The 17835-nt window shown below is 42.5% G+C and overlaps 1 protein-coding gene across 2 annotated transcripts in view; it reads left to right on the top strand.

Annotated features, from left to right (window-relative positions):
• Positions 1 to 2510: 2510 nt before the first annotated feature.
• LOC137423474 (uncharacterized) overlaps positions 2511 to 17835 on the top strand; it is a 106714-nt gene continuing 91389 nt past the window's right edge. Inside the window, exons 1-3 of one of the 2 annotated variants that reach the window (XM_068110679.2) lie at positions 2511 to 2800; positions 9004 to 9060; positions 11271 to 11333. In XM_068110679.2, the coding sequence (XP_067966780.2) occupies positions 2698 to 2800; positions 9004 to 9060; positions 11271 to 11333 (223 nt within the window). In that variant the 5' untranslated portion in view covers positions 2511 to 2697. The remainder of the gene's footprint in view (positions 2801 to 9003; positions 9061 to 11270; positions 11334 to 17835) is intronic. The other variant, XM_078774125.1, reaches the window with a different exon arrangement.

Raw genomic sequence — 17835 nt, 5'->3', positions numbered from 1 at the left:
GAATATCTTGGTTGGATAAGTGTCCACCCTCCCTCCTCCCCATCCTCGCCCTCCTCCACCTCCCCCACCCCCCCCCCCCCCCCCCCCGCTGAGTGAATACTTGGTGGAAGCACCTTGGACAGCAATTGCAGCTGTGAGTCTGTTTGGATAGGACTCTACCAGCTTTGCACACCTTGATTTGGCAATATTTACCCATTCTTCTGTACAAAGCTGTTCAGGCTCAGTCAATTTGCATGGGGAGCATTGATGGACATCAATCTTCAAGTCATGCCACAGATTTTCGATTGGACTTAGGTCGGGGCTCTAACTCGGCCACTCAAGGACATTTATCTTTTTGTTCCTTAGCCACTCCAGTTTAGCTTTCGCTGTGTGCTTCGGATCGGTGTCATGCTGAAAGGTGAACTTCCGTCCCAATTTCAGCTTTCTTGCAGAGCGCAGCAGGTTTTCCTCTCGAATTTAACTGTATTTTGCTCCATCCATTTTCCCTTCTATCCTGACAAGTACCCTATGACAAGTACCCATCAGGTGCGTGCTGATGATAAACATCCCCATAACATGATGCTGCCACCACCATGCTTCACAGTAGGGATAGTGTTCTTTGGATGATGTACTGTGTGCTGTGTTGGATTTGCACCAAACGTAAGTTTGAATTTAGGCCAAAAAGTTTCATTTTGGTTTCATCAGACCACAAAACTTTTTGCCACATGGCTTCAGAATCTCCAGAGCGGTTTTTGCCATGACATGATAACATCAAATGTGGCTCATGGTGGGCTTTTTTGAGTAATGGCTTCCTTCTTCCACCCTACCATACAGGCCAGACTTGTAGAGTGCTTGGGATATTGTTGTCATATGCACACAGTGACCACTGGCCAGTCTTTTCCACAAAGGCCCGTAGCTCTTTCAAAGTTGCCATTGGCCTCTTGGTGACCTCTATGATCAGTCTCCTCCTTGCTTGGTCATCCAGTTTGGAGGGACGGCCTGATATAGGCAGGGTCTTGGTGGTACCATACGCCTTCCACTTCTTAATGATTGTCTTGACTGTGCTCCAAGGGATATTCAAGACCTTTGAAATATTTGTATACCCATCCCATGATCTGTGCCTTTCCACAACTTTATCCCAGAGATCTTCTGAAAGCTCCTTGGTGCTCATGGTTGAGTCTTTACTGTGAAATGTACGACCCAGCAGAAGAAACCTACAGGAACAGCTGATTACCTCCGCCACCAAAGGTGGATGGAGGTTATGTTTTCACCCCTGTCTGTCTGTTTGTCTGTCTGTCCGTTTGTGAACAAAATATATCAAGAAGTTGTGGACGGGTTCTGACGAAATTTGGAAGAGATGTAGTATATGTAACAAGGACGAAATGATTAGATTTTGGTGAAGATCCGGATCCGGCTTCTAGAAATTTTAAAGTGATTATCCACCATTGGGAGATCGGGCCAAAAACGATACATACCAGGATATCTCAAAAAGTTATGGACGGATTTGGACGAAACTTGTTGGACAGGTTGTGTGTGTGACAAGGAAGAATCTATTCAATTTCGGTGAAGATCCAGATCCGGATCCAACTAGTAGAATTTTTAAGTGATTATTCACCATTGAGTGATATGGCCAACCAGGTGGAGGTATGCTCTCTACTGAGTGCTGTTCTAGTTTTATTCTGAAATAATCAGAATCACTACAATTTAACACAGGTGGAGGCCAATTAACTTGGTGCGTGATTTTGAAGGTGACTGGTTATACCTGAGCTAATTTACAATTTCTATTATAATGGGGGTGGACACTTATCCAACCAAGATATTCTAGTTTTGTAATTTTAATTAATTTTCTGAAATTTGTAGAATTTGTTTTTCACTTGGAAGTTGTGGGTTACATTGTGTAAATAAAGGTGGAAAAGTCTGATTTAATGCAATTTAATTCCAGGTTATAAGGCAACAAAAGTGAAAATTTTGAAAGGGGGTGTGGACTTTATATAGGCATTGTATATCTTATAATACATAAATTGTTAGCAGCAGCCAATCTGTGATTGGTTCAGTCCAATGTGTATAACGTACGTGATATTTTACTCGTGATATATTTTTATTATGAAAGCAAAATAAGGTTTCCTGGACTCCCGCCAAATGAAAATTTATCCGAACATATAAATGAAGAAAAAGCAAGAATGAAACTATCGAAAGTTCAGACAAACATGATGACAAAAAAACAAGAAGTAAAACCGAAGCAAAAAGCAGAAGAAAGAGCAATTCCTCTAAACATCAGTTTTCGATGTTTTCCATATTGTTGTGGCATGCAGAAGGTTTAGTTGTGCTACACACAAAACGGCTTCTTCAGGTGTGCATGTTGTTGTTGCTGTGGTGTGTGCTTTTGCTCCAATGGATGGAAAGGTTGAACCTACATCGAGATATACAATGGACATAACTGATACCTAACTTGACCTTTCACTGAAGTTCCATTTCCTTCCTTCCTTCCTTCCTTCTCAAAAACCTTAGGAGCCCCTTCGGGATTTATTTCTGCATAATAACTTGGGTTTTCCAATTCGATAAATGGTTTAACAGGGTTGGGAGGGCAGGAGGGAAGAGGGGTTGCTCCACCCTCCCTCACGTCCAAAATGGCGTATACTTGTGAGTATATAGCTTGATGACCCACAACTAGAAGAACCCCACATTCACACAGTTTAAAACAAATCCATTGTCACTGCAATGAAGAAAATGTCAGGAAAATCACCGATCCTGCTTCTCTGCGGCCTGTGCTTCATTTGCTTCTCTCCTTGTGTGCCTGCAAAGAAAACTGTTGAAGAAAAAGGTGAGTTCAGCAGCATCACCTCAATTTGAAATCTGGGGGAAAACGGTTTCTAGTTCTCTCAAAAAGGTTGAGGGGACAAATAATTGAATGGAAGTAAAATTAAGGAAACACAAATTATTCTAAGTGGCTTTTCATGATTCCAAAAATGCTTGTTTTCCTAAAATGATTCTTCTTTTCATCATCTTGCAACATCTTCCATTCGCTGGTTCTAATACCGCTAAGATGTATGAAGTGCGGATACTTACTCCAATGCCGTCCATCGTTGATGTTGCCTCCAACAAGTCTCAAAGTCTTTACAACTTTTATTTTCTCCATTCATCTACCTTTTTCAGCCTCTCGACCATCTTCTGCAGCAAATCCTCAAAAATTTCACCAAAGATTGATCATCGATCTGTAAATATGATTGTCTTGATGCTCTTACCTCTGACTTTCACTTCTTCCTCCATTTACTCTAGCACCCCATGCAGTTCCCCTGGAAGTTAGAGCAGGAATTTTGAATTTGTTCAAGAGGAAGACGATTGCTTGCCTACTCTATGAAAAATGCATCGTGGAATCTTAAGCATCTACCAACTAATGCTTGCAGCCGGGTGTACCAACTAATGCTTGCAGCCGGGTGTACCAACTAATGCTTGCAGCCGGGTGTACCAACTAATGCTTGCAGCCGGAATGCCGAGTTTAACATCCATTTGAAGGATTGCGATCTTTTCCATAATCTATACTTCCTTCACATATTGCTCTCATCATACCATCTATCTAGTCTCATTCCACAACCTTTTACAAACCCAAATTGAACCTTTTGTTGTTATTCATTAACTCCTTCGAGACTGTACTCTTAAAATGATCTGTGATGGCTTTTTTGCATATTTAACATAACTGCCAATATATTTGATGTCTTTTTACATCACTGCATATTCATTCAACATCATTGCAGATAGAACTAGAGAGATCATAGAACATGATACCCTGCGCAGTGTTCAAGTATATACCTTGTACTTAAATTTTAATAAAATAATGATTTTAACACGGTGACTGCCATCATTTCATACTCGTATTACTGGTTGTACCAGATTCTGTCAGTATACTAGTATTGTCATATGAATAGAAGAGATTACGCTGCTGTATTGTAAATAGAACATGCTGCCATACCAGATAACGCAACAAACATAAATCCATTTAATAATCATGATCATCATCATCAGTCTCCATGGCTATTTTTTGCCACTTCATCTGCATTCATACATGCCATTTTGAAGGGTAATAGCAAGTATCGAAAAATAAAAATCACGTGGTACTCAGCAAAAAAATCTACCATGAGCAAAGATGTAATACCAACGTGGATTCAGTGCTCAAAATAGTCCTACCAGATAATAGCTCGTACCTGGTGCTTGTGTTTGTGGTGCTTGTGGTTATTTTTTTCACAGGGCAGGTGTACGCATCTAGTGTTGTTGTGGTAGAGTGTGATGTGGTTTACCACTCATTGCTTTTAGCTGCGGCCACCAGATAGCGAAAAGAAGGCCGAGTGTGTAAGCCCTTCCTTCCGGGACATAGTCTTGTCACTATGTCCCGTCATAATGTCACTTGTCAAGACTATCAGACTACCTTCTCGTGGTGCACCATGGTAACGGTGCTCTTGAGGGCACTGGCTAAATGTCTGGAGGATCTCAGAGTAGGTTGGTACCCTCTAGGTGTAGTGTGCATGGCCCCTCCGTTGTGAGGACTTGCTGTGACACTCACCAATCCAACCAGGGTAGGTGGAGCTCTTTAGCTTTAGTCGGCAATCCACCTCGGAGAAGGAAACTCTGATTGCAAATACACTTGCTGCCTTGCAGGATATGCCTCTTTAGACAAAAGCTAGGTCCACAGCTGATACTGTGGTGGCGTCAGGAAGGCCTTATGGCTACAAAAAACATGCCTCAAATATGCCTTTTGGCGAAGCAGCCATTAGGTGTATCATTGCTTACACATGCAAGCATGGGAACAGCCATAAAACGATGATGATGATGATGATGACGACCTGGCAGTGCGGAAGTCTAGCACTACTGAAGCAGTCTTGTACATCACCTTATACACTGTAATAAGACGATGTTAAGTCGCAATTTAGGAAATGGAGGCATTATTGATCACCATAGATGTACAGTCACATGAAAAAGTAAGTACACCCCATGTAAAGTTTTGACTTTTTCAACATATTTCAACATACAGATATTTGATCTTCATTGCAACAATATTGAAAGATAAAGGTGATATAATATAACAAATATCATGAAACATTTACATTTTGTAGTCCATAGTATAATTTAAATAAACATCAATGCAAATTTCGCATGTGGAAAAGTAAGTACACCCCTACATTTATCACTACTTCAAATACTTAAAATTAGAATCAGGTGCACCAGCTCAGGTGCAAATGATTAGAACATCGTTAGAGAGGAACTTGGAGGAACCTGTCTTAGAAAAACCTCAGACATTTAGTTTGGTTTGCTCTTTGTTGTTGAAGTGTGTGGCGTCACCATGCCTAGATCAAAAGAGCTCTCTGAGGACTTCAGAAAGAAGGTTATAGATGCCTACGAGTCTGGGAAGGGATTTAAAAAGATCTCCAAACAATTTGAAATCAATCATTCGACTGTCCGGAATATCATCTACAAGTGGAGAAGATTCCAAACAACTGCCAACTTGTTCAGGCCAGGCCGCCCCAGCAAGTTCAGCCCGAGAGCAGACCGCAAGATGCTGAAAGAAGTCTCTAAGAACCCCAGAATGTCATCACGGGACCTACAGGTCGCTCTTGCCACTGTTGATGTCAAAGTGCACGAGTCTACCATTAGAAAGAGGCTGCACAAATTTGATCTACATGGGAGGTGTGCCAGGAGGAAAACTTTGCTGTCCAGAAAGAACATCAGGGCAAGACTAAAGTTTGCCAATGAACACCGAGGCAAAGACCAGCACTTCTGGAATAATGTGCTCTGGACAGATGAGTCAAAGGTAGAGCTATTTGGCCACAGTACCAGAAGACATGTTTGGCGAAAACCAAAGACAGCATTTGACCACAAGAACCTGATACCAACTGTAAAACATGGTGGTGGAAATATTATGGTTTGGGGCAGCTTTGCTGCATCAGGGCCTGGGCAGCTCACCATCATAGAATCCACTATGAATTCTTCATTGTACCAGAGGGTGCTTGAGGATAATGTGAGGCCATCTGTCGGAAAGTTGAAGCTCAACCAAAGGTGGACCTTGCAACATGACAATGACCCTAAACATACCAGTAAATCCACCAAGGAATGGCTGAAAAGAAAGAAATGGAGGGTTCTGGAATGGTCAAGTCAAAGCCCAGATCTAAATCCCATCGAGATGTTGTGGGGGGATTTGAAATGAGCTGTGTTTGCAAGAAACCCCTCAAACATCGCACAGCTGAAAGAATTCTGCATGGAGGAGTGGGCAAAAATTTCTCCCAGTCGATGTCGGAGACTGGTAGACAGTTATAAGAAACGCCTACTTGAGGTGGTTTCTGCCAAAGGGGGAATACCACCGATTAGAGCCAAGGGTGTACTTACTTTTTCCACATGCGAAATTTGCATTTATGTTTATTTAAATTATACAATGGACTACAAAATGTAAATGTTTCATGATATTTGTTATATTATATCACCTTTATCTATCAATATTGTTGAAATGAAGATCAAATGGCTGTATCTTGAAATATGTTGAAAAAGTCAAAACTTTACATGGGGTGTACTTACTTTTTCACGTGACTGTACATATAGCCATATGGCACTATGGCAGCTTCTTCTCCACCACCGATGCTCTAATATCCCACATGCCACACCCTCTAATGCTATATATCTATATATTCTGGGCTGGATTACAGCAGAAGCCCACTAGGCCTGGGCCTTGGGCTCAAACTTCAGGGAAGCCCCAAAATTATGGGGGGTGAGGGGGGGGGGGTGAAGAAATTAAAAAAATTATATACAGTATTGTACATATATATCGTATTTTTTTACATTTCAATAATACAGATTACACTTACAAACCAAATAAATATATGTTCATCAAACGGGAAATATTAAGTCAGAAAAAAATATTGGTAAATAAAATAATGGTATCATCCAATCGAACTCTAAGAACTCCATCTCCCAGAATGCCATACCAGTTCTGCATTGAACAGTAAACGGTAACCACAGGCTCGCACCATCGTGTAGCACTTAACTTGGAAAAACAGTTCTGAAACGGGTGAAGAATCATCTGTGATCAGCATTGGGCCAGAAAAGACTGAATGCCATTAGTTTCATAAAATGTGCAATTAACACATTCATGACATCCCTGTCATTTGATGACATTGTCGAGGAATTTCCGATGCTCTACTATCCATAACGGAAATTTATGTAAAAGTTTATGTTCAATTCATCAGCAAGACACTGCGCTTCTGTGATCTACCGAAGGATTCTGTGGTGTACCATCAAACAGGTAAGAAATTATTCATTACCAGTAATTAAATATGTATTAATTACTTATTTATGTGATCTAATTAATTACGTAGTTTATAGTCACTCTGTTCATGCTCCGTCTTGACTCACTAGCTGTCTCGGTTGTATGACATATGTGTGTGCTTGGTGCTTTTGGAGTGCACCAAGCATTGTGCACTCACGAAAGCATTGTGTGCCTCCGGCCCACTGACTGTTTAATCGGCATTGTATATTGCATGGTTCTTGGAAATATTATGAAGGTGATTCGTATTATATAGTGTTCAAATATATAATTCAATTTAAATGAATGTTTAAAGAGGTTTAAAAGAACAAAACTAAAAAATATTATGGGTCCACCGCAATTTTCTCCACATTCTATTACATCACCCAATCTAACACGTCACATTAGTTCTTCATGCCTGCTGTTTGTGTCCATTATGAACCGCCTTTTAAGGCCATTTTTCCCCGCAGAGCAGGGGTAGGCCTTTTTTTGGGCACCATGGTGCCCTTTTTTTGAAGCAATGTTTTATGGCCGGATGCCCTTCCTGCCACCAACCCTGTTGGTCACCTCTTGCGACGCGCAGGGAATTACCAGTGAACTTGTACTCAATTTGCCGACCTCGGAAGGATGACAGGCTGAGTCAACCCCCCTGGCATGAATTCGGCGATCGACCGGGATCCTCGGATCCCAAGCCGGCACCCTAACCGCTAAGCCAACACCAGGCTTGTTTGTGTCCATTATGGCGTCCTTAAAAACAGTGTTTCCTGTTTGGAATAATTTTAAACTTTGTTTGACTACCAGGTAGGCAAAGTAAAAAATATTATCTCACTCCTCTCTGCGCATGTGCGATCGGAACGAATTCAGAGACAGAGTACAGTAAAACGACTTGTCTTTATATTCATGTTCCGATTCAAATTCAAAATATAACATTCAATTTCAATAACTTGTTCAATAAATTGCGCTCCTGTGGTGAAAATTTCCTGTCAATAGGTCCAACTATTGCAGAGAGAATGATTTTTAAGGAAATAAATCCGAAAAAGGCAGTGGCACAATTAGTTGGATTGACCTGAGAAGAAAAAGTGTTGAGCTTCTTCTTCTTCCAACAATATAACGACTTTTGGCTTCCAGACCGTACAACCAATCATTACAAATCATCATACAAATCAACGTACATGTACAAATAAAAAAGGTACAATAAACAGTCATTTTTAATTGTTTTATTTTAATTTATTTACATCTTAATTTTAAATATTGTTTTTTATATTTGTTTATATTTAGAGAAAATTTAAAATTTAACAGTCATTATTGTAAATTTTATTTTATTTTTGATATTTGTACATTTTTTTATAATGTTCCGATTCAAATTCAAAATATAACATTCGATTTCAATAAATTGTTCCTCAGTCATAAACACGATCATAAACTGATAAGACGGACATACGGACGGACAGACATGAAGCAATTCCTTAAACCCGCTTTTCGCTCTACCTGTGCAGGGTAACAACTACATTAACAGGATTGCAATCACCACGACTGTAGCCAATACAATTATTTTACACATTTTTGTAGATTTTTAGGGGAAATAAGTATTTCTACCTTATATATTCATTAAATTCTGGAACATTCTCAGTTTCACAATCACCCACCCTGGCTTATATCTATTTATTTTCAGAGATGATTGTATGTTGCTTGAAGTAACACGTGATTCATGGAAGTAATCCTCTTTATTTCCCCCCTCACAGTAAAATTTCACAAGGAGGTGAAGGCCAAGTGTGGATTCTCTTTAGAAGAGATTCATGGTAAGATAAATCACTTTTCGTCTCGCTTAACTTCCCACCAAAGAACAAAGCTTTAAACGGAAACATTTTTATTTGTTTATTTTTTTTAAATTTCAAAATCAAGAATAACAATACCCGGTAGTTGTTGGGTTTTTCAATCCAGTGCTGTGAGATAGGTGGCACCCTTGTTGTAATGCCGCTGGTACCCAGAGTGCCCCAGGAAGTGACATCACTTCGCCCAAGCTCAGTGGCTGCGTTTGTCTAGTCTAATAGTCCTGTGTGGTGTCTCGTGTATTTGTCTCTATGTTTGTGTGTGTGTGTTTGTGTTCATATTTTAGCTTTAAAAATGGTTTACTCTGCAACCGCTTGTCCGATTAATGCGAAACTTTAAGTATAGGAGGGACTCCCCATGCAGAATATTTTATCGCTCACTTTGGCATCATCGGTCGCATGGTATGGCAGCCATATTGGATTAAAGGAAAAAAATTTGGACATCATTTCCCCCCGAAACCATTGAACGAAAAAATTGAAACTTAGCATGTGTTTTCAACTCCCCATGGGATATAAAGTGACAACGATGACATCATCAGTGATGTTGTATTCCAGCCATAGTTGGTTGAATTGAAATCTTTATCCAAAAAATCTAAAACTACATATAGCTGATCTATAACTAGATGTGAGTGAATACTTAAATTTATGATGTTCATAACCCATGCTAAGAAACTATGTGACATAATAGGGTGCATGGATGATACTGGCATATGGGCCATAATAGCAGTGCCCCATAATAGTAGCGTGTGCAGTTGACAATAGTATTTTTGTTCAGAACGAATGCGTGAGTCAGGACTATGTGCTCTATGAGTGCCATTCTAGTTTTTGGAAGCAAATTGTTTATGCTTCTTCAACAGTTAAAAAAAAACCAAAAAAGGTTTAAATGCTAAAAAGAAAAATGCAGTTAACATAAACATTTTTGACTGTCCGTTCAAATTACCAGCAACATCAAGGGGAACAAGGAAGGTGATGAACGAAGCAGGTGCTCCACTATTCTTATTCTCAAAAGTGTTTGATTGTATTAAATAAATAATTGCTTGCAATTAGCAATAAGGTAATTCGAGCAATTGATGATTGAAAGCAGAAATGTTCAGACATGTTATGTCTCAACATGCCCCATGATATTAATTGATCTTCTGCTTTCTGGATTGGGTAAGAAAGAAAGATAAGATTGCTCAAAAGAAAACAATGATTCCGATGCAATGTTAAGCATTAATTGAAACTCGATCTTTGAAGATCACAAACCATTACAATTGCTCATAAATAAAAACAATCGAGGAAAACTTAAAACAGACGATTTTTTAAAACATTAAAATTCAAATATCAATGGGAGGCGGATCAGAGCCTGCAATGAAAGTAAATCTGAGGCAAAGTTCAAAAGATAAAGACATGCGAGAAATGTGATGTAAAATCAGTATCGACAGTCTAAACCTAAAACTCATGTCAGTCCCGTTGTTCGATGGAATTTGGATTTATTTCAATGGTCCCGGTGATGGCTCTCCTACTCTTCACAAAATAAACCTTGGGAGATTTTCGACAGTTATAGTTCTAAACCCAGTTCGACATCCATCTGAGGGACGGCACACACATTGATGAACCACCCAATTCGTAGCTGGGTCGGGATTCGAACCTAGGCTAGACAGCTTAGAGGTGAGGGTGCGTACCACAAGACTTTGATACCAATGACGTCATGGGTCACATGTCCGATCAAATTGAGCTGGGGTGGGCCCCAACATAACTGCTCGCAGATCTGGATAGAAGAATTTTTTTATTTTTCAAGTGATTCTTCACCATTGAGAGATGGCACCACAACCTTATACTGTATAGCATGATATTTCAAAAAATTTGGGGACGAGTTGTGACAAAAAGTGGTGTATGAGTTGGTTAGGTGACGAGAACAAGCAAATTAGATGTTTTTCAGGTCCGGATCCAGATCTGACCTATCGGTGGGATACAAAACGTAAACTGTTCAGCCTGGCGGAGGTGTGTGCGCTCTACCGAGTGCCGTTCTAGTTCTTATTGAAAATACAACAAACAGGGAAAAAGTATGTATTGTTTTAGAATATCCAACATTTACTGAAGGTACTGCAGTGTCGAGCAGCACAATCAGAACTTGAATAGAATGTTTACACTTTTATTTCTTGCAAGAACTAATTCATACATCCCATCTTCCCTTTCAGATTGCAAAAGGCACGCAGTCTTTCAGGCAATTCAAAATTGCAGTGGTGCGGAGGATATAATTGGTGAGTTTTACAGACACTAGATAATATGAACCAAAGTTATGGATGGATAGATTCACCACACTCATTACCATAGCATGGGGAACCTTCATCCCGCATCCAGTCCGCGACATGTTTACATCTGGCCCCAAGTGGTGACATTTTGTTCCGTATTTTATGTAGCTGCAGTCACTTCACTTGAAAACAACTATAGGATAGAAACAAGTATTCTCACCATCATGGATACTCTCATCAAAAGGAAGCAATATTTGAAGTCACATTATTGAAGTTGCTTTCAAATTGTTAGTAATATGACTATTATTCAAATGTATATGACTTCCTATGTTACCTTTGCTTCGTTGGTATCAAGAATCAGGATGCTTAGGTTATACTATGCATAATTATAACAGGCCTGTAGAAACTTTAACAATATCTATGATAGCCTTTTGACGAGGAAAGGTTTCCCCCACCTCCTCCATATAGAATACTAGCAGGAGTACCCGGCGTTGCTGGGCTGGGGGCGGGGGGTGTGGAGGGTAGGAAGGTGGGGGTGGTGAGGGGAGGAAGGTGGAGGGGGGCTGGGGGATGGGGGAGAATGCGGAGCGGAGGGTGTGGGGAGGAGGAGGGTGCGTGGGGGGGGGGGGGGGTAGGGAGAATTTGGAGGGGAGGAGGGGGATGGGGTGTGAGGAAGGGAGTGGGGGGAGTGGAAGGGGATTCATCACCTTTTTGTTGAATATATGCTGGTGAATGTGGCATTCATCACGTTTCTGAGTTAAGTGTGATGCCGATCAGGAAGAAGAAGAAGCCCTACTACCAATTTTTTTTTTTTTTTTTTTTTTTTTTTTTTGTATACTGAATCGAGGCTCGTGAAAGAGCTAACATTTACTTCACAAACAAATCAACCAGACAAACAAAACACACAAAAAGCGGGAGCGGAAAACAAGATGGGGAGAGAAGGTGAAGCACACAAACACAACATTTGAGAGCAGGGAGATGTGTGGAGGGGAGAGGGCTTGGGGGGAGGAGGCATGGGAAGGGGGGGGGGGGGTGGAGGGAGAAGTATAAAACACAAGGACACCAATGACTTCCAGGACAGAAGTTGGTATTTCAAAAAAGTGGAATTGGGGTGAAATTAGTGGGGGTAGAAAAGATCAAGGTTTTGGATGGGGGAAGATAAGAAATGGTGGTGAACAGCTGTTTTAAAGACCTGGAGGGTGGAGTGGGATTGAAGAGAGTGAGGGAGTTTGTTCCAGAGGCGGGAGAAAAGAGGAATGAAGGAATGAAGGAGTGAAGGTGAGCAGAGAGTCTTGATTTTGGCAGTTTGACCATAAGAGGGTTGCAGGCAGATCTTGTGCGACCTGTAGGAATATTTGTGGGACAGAGCCCAGAGAGAGCTGGGGGGGCAAGGCCAGAGAGGAGTCGGTAGAAGATGGAAAGACCACCAACCTGCCTGCGGTGAGTGAGTGAGAGGCCCTTGGAGTTAGCTTCATCGCGGGAGATTCCAATGATTCTGAATGCTTTGGTTTCAACAGCGTGAAGACGAGCTAGGTGTGAGGCAGGAGCACCAGCCCAGAGGGGAGAGCAGTATTCCATTGAGCTGCGGATGAAAGCCTTGTATGTGGTGAGGAGCTCAGGTGTGCCAAGGAAGGACTTCGCACGACGGAGGATGCCCAGTCGGCGACTGGCTTTGGAGGCCAGATTTGAAATGTGGTTTTCCCAGGAAAGATCATGGCAGATAGAGAGACCCAAAAGCTTGAGTGACAGAACTTCTTGGAGAGGATTATTCAGAAAGTGGATGGGAGGGTTGTCCAGTCGGTCTTTTCGGAGAGACATCGTAAGAGTGTGAGATTTGTCAGGATTGAAAGACATGTTCCACTTGTTTGCCCAGTCTGTGATTTTGTCCAGGTCTGCAGAGAGTGAGGAGGCAGCAGACTGCCGATCTGAGGGATGAAGAATGGAGCGACAGAGAGTAGAGTCATCAGCAAAGAGATACAGAGGATTTTCAAGAGAGTCAGAGAGATCATTGATGAAGACCAGAAAAAGCACAGGGCCTAGAACGCTGCCTTGTGGAACTCCAGCCTGAACAGGAAGAGGAGATGAGAGAAACCCATTCAGGGCCACACGTTGACTACGACTAGAGAGGAAGTCCGCCAGCCATGCGTGGAGATTTCCATGGATACCAAAAGAGGAGAGTTTGGTGAGCAGAGCGGGGTGCCAGACCGTATCGAAGGCACGTGATATGTCAAGGGAGACTGCTCTCATTTCCTGTTTGGCATTGAGGACCTCCATCCATTGTTGAGAAAGCAGAAGCAGCATGTCCAGAGTAGAGTGTCCAGGTCTGAAACCAAATTGATGATCAGAGATCAAGCCATTGGAGAAGAGGAAAGATTTCATATCTGAAGCAATGATGGATTCCATGACTTTGCTGATAATTGGGAGAAGGCTGATTGGTCTGTAGTTGCTGGGATCTGTTTTTGCACCTTTTTTGTGCAAAGCGGTGATGTTGGCAGATTTCCAAGCAGATGGAAGATGACCTTGAGCAAAAGAGAGGGTGAAGAGAACAGAGAGAGGGAGTGAAAGAGCGGAAGAACAGGATTTTAGGACCCGTGGGCTGATGCCGTCAGGTCCAGTTGCAGAATCCGAGTCGAGGGTTGACAGAAACTTTTCCACCTTGTCAGGAGGAAAGGACACAGAGTCCAGGAGCAGCTGGGTACGACTGGGTACGGTGGGTACAGAGAGGGATGGGTTTGGGACACAAGATTTAGAGGCAAACACAGAGTTGAGGCATTCAGCTTTTTCACGTGCGGAGTCAGCCATGTGGCCATTTGAGGTGAGGGAGGGGATGGAGGGGGAACAAACACCAGAAACAGATTTGACCAGACGCCACCAGGATTTGGAAGAGGCAGACAGATAAGAGAGTTCGGTCCTGAGAACGGAGAGATATTGTTTCCTGGCTCTCCTGAGGGTGGACACACACTTGTTTCAGGCTTTGTGAAAGGAAATGAGATTTCCTTCCATTGGATTTGCTTTCCAGGAGACGAAAGCAAGTTGTTTCTGGGCAATAGCCTCACCACAAGATTCCGTGTACCATGGACGGGAGGAAGGGTATGACAACAGAAGACGAGATGGGATAAATCTGTGTATGAGAGAGAGAGCAGTTTGCTTTGGAAGAATTCCCAGGAAGAATTTATGTCAGAGGCAGTAGAGATGGGAGACCAGTCCAGATGATTGATGGCTGCTTGAAGACCGTGCCAGTTGGCCTGAGTGAAATGCCAGACTCGTCGACGCTGAGGAGGCTCTCTGAGAATGGTCAGAGAGATGTCCACTTTAACAAGCACATGATCAGAAGAGCCGATTGGAGCAGAAGAAGAGCAGCAGACATTTTCAGGGAAGTTAGTCATAACCAAGTCCAGAAGAGAAGATGCTCCGTTGACTGAAATCCGGGTCGGGAAATTGACAGATTGTGTCAGTCCCAGTGAGTCACAGAAGTCCTTTGCTGAAGAGCCATGGCTGGTGAGAGAGGTACCCACACCCAGCCAACTGGCATGGTGACAGTTGAAATCACCACATATGAGGAAGAGAGAGTTGGGATGGGTAGATAGAAGTTGGTCCATATTCTCAGACAGCGAGATGTAGATGGAGTCATCACTGTTTGGTGGACGGTACAACACACATATGAACAAAAGGTGGGAGCGAACTTCACACATCAGAACCATGGAACTTCACACACATCCGGAACAGTTTGATTTATTTGTATTCAAATGTCTGGTGATTGTTTTGTATTTATTTATGTGAATGTGTACTTGTATATGACTGTCATTAATTTTAAAAGGCTTAGGCACTATTGAGAAAAAAAATTTTTCCAACTCCAAAAACTTTTTATTTTCAAATTATTATTATTTGTTTTTGCATAAAACACTCCCAGGCACTCACTGATGAACCTCTGAAAGTTTGACGAAGATCTGTTCAGCCATTTCTCGCAGAGATGGGGGGAGGGGAAGGGGGAGGGGGAAAAGGGAGGGGGAAAAGGGAGAGGGAGGGGGAGGGGGGAGGGGAGAAGGGGAGGGGGTAGGGTGGAGGGGGAATGGAGGGGGAGGGGGAAGGGGGAGGGAAGGGGAGGGCCAGTCAACAATGACGTTGCAGTTCTCATGGTCGGAGAGCAGCACAACAATCGCGACATCGTCCTGAATCTTCGCAACAGCACGAAGCGGATTTTGGAGACTCACCGATCCTGTGACGCCCTCCAGTACCGGCGTTGCCGGGTCGGGGAAGGGAGACCCGTACATTCCCAACCCGTACATTCGCCCTCTCGACTCAAGCTCACTCGGACAAAAGCCTCGCACAAATTACACCGTGAAGGCCCAATGGCCATGTCTATGCCACAAATCAAGTACGTGAGCGAGTCGGGCGCACTGAATTGAAAATATATAGAACGCTCATACTCCGTGAAAAGTGAAGCCAACTGGCAGCGGGGATGGAACATCACGTGATCGCTCTGAGCGAATCAGCACGCCGCTCTGCCACCGGTCAGAATCCGTGTATAATATTCCTCGCTGAAAAAAAATCTATGTGAAACATGCTACTATCTATGCTAAATCATGCTAAATGCTAATCATGCTAAAATCTATGCTACTTGCTGTGAGTTTATGGCGGCAAGGAACATCACGTGATCGCGTCACGAACATCATTCGTGATCACGTAATCACGTGATCGTGATCGTCATCAATGAGCGCGAATGAGCGAATCAGCGCGCTGCTCTGCCACCGATTCAGATTCCATGTATAATATTCCTCGCTGAAAAAAAATATGGATCTAAAGATGAAAGAAAAAAAAACCTATGTGGTGTGAATGGCAATGTTCCTCGCTGAAATGTGAAAAAACGCAATCGCTTTTTGCTCTGAAATACGTGCGAACGCGTAACTGAGATAATGGCGGCAAGGAACATCACATGATCGCTCTGAGCGAATCAGCCCGCTGCTCTTCCACCGGTCAGCATAATATTCCTCGCTGAAATGCGCTGAGGTAAAAATATGGTATAAAAATATTATGATTTTTTTTTTTTAGGTCGGCCATGTTCTTCCCAGGCTCAATGGCCATGTCTGTGCCAAATATCGAGTACGCGAGCCTCTCCGTTTAGGAGTGTATCGGTAACATTACACACACACACACACACACACACACACACACACACACACACACACACACACACACACACATAAACTGTGTTTTATATATATAGATGAGTTCTACTGAAGCTATTTATTTGGTAAGGGATAAAATCCTGGGTGTGTTGCAACTCCGACGTGGAATATTCTACTAAGTGTGCAGGAATTTGTTCAGGATGCCAGCGCTAGCTTTCCTTTTCTTCACTGAAGGCCACCTTGGGAACTTTCACGTCCACCAACTATGGCAGTTTATACCTGGGTTGAGTTTGGAACTAGACTAGACCGCTCAGAGGCGAGTGTGCATACATCTAATCTAAGCTATCCTGCCAGCCATAACTATTTTATGCAGGTGTGTAATTTCAATTGATAGTGTGTGGAACAACACTGTGTAAAAACGAGCGGTTTTAGGTCGGTTTCAGCATGATATCCGGATGCAGAGAAAGAAGGAAGCTCGAGCGGGTACGTATAATTCAGGATGTGTAGTGAGATGTGACAGACCCATGCCTGATCTGAGGCTGGAATAAAATTGAGGTTTGTATTCCATAGAAGTTGAGAATCATGGAGTAGCAGAGTGGTGGAACATTAACATGGGGAGCGAGGGAGCAAGTGGATAAGAAATGCACACAGAAATCCGTGAATAAAGAGAGCTGCAGCCAGAGAAAGAGGCCAAAGATTAAGTCATGGGTGACAAATCGAAATGGTGATGAACTGCCATGTTGAAAACCAAGAAGGAAGAAAAATGACAAACTCGTAGTGATTTCATAGAATGAAGAAAAGGAAGACAGATAAGCGAAGATGACCATGAAGCTTTTACTGCTTGGGCGACAACTCCAGTATACAACAGGCTTAATGCATGAATGCTTGCAAGCTGCTATTGTCATGGAGGGAAAAGATGAAAGTGTTATGAGGGGAAAGAGTCCAGCAAGGCGCAAAGTCACAGTGGGATGCCGTGTTCCTGTTCTTGTATAAAAGGATGTTCCAGGAAAAGGCATTCAAAGTTCAAATCCTGTTTGTTTGGAGTATTGTTGAAGTGGTATGGGTTGCCAAATCTCCAATCCTCGTCGCTAAGTTATTGTACTAAGGTATGAAGAAATCAAGAGAAACGCTGTAAATCCATTCGACATGAATAATAACCATTCCTTTCACGACGTCAGGCGCATAGGGCTGCTGAATCAGTTTCATTGGCGAGTGGGCACAATCCCGGCTCCCAACACCCTTACCTGAAGCCACGGCCACATAGCCTAGGTTACCCTCCACATAAAGTTATATTGTACCCCGAGGTTGGAGTTTGTAACTTAAAAGATGTGGCAGTGCATAAGGAACAAAGACAGACAGCCACAGAGAGACAATGGCATTTATAT

Source organism: Myxine glutinosa, chromosome 3 (genome assembly GCF_964187855.1).
Source record: "Myxine glutinosa chromosome 3, kmMyxGlut1.1, whole genome shotgun sequence".
Taxonomy (NCBI): Eukaryota; Metazoa; Chordata; class Myxini; order Myxiniformes; family Myxinidae; genus Myxine; species Myxine glutinosa.
Note: the sequence above shows the minus strand (reverse complement) of the source record. Positions and strands in the feature narration are given on the sequence as shown.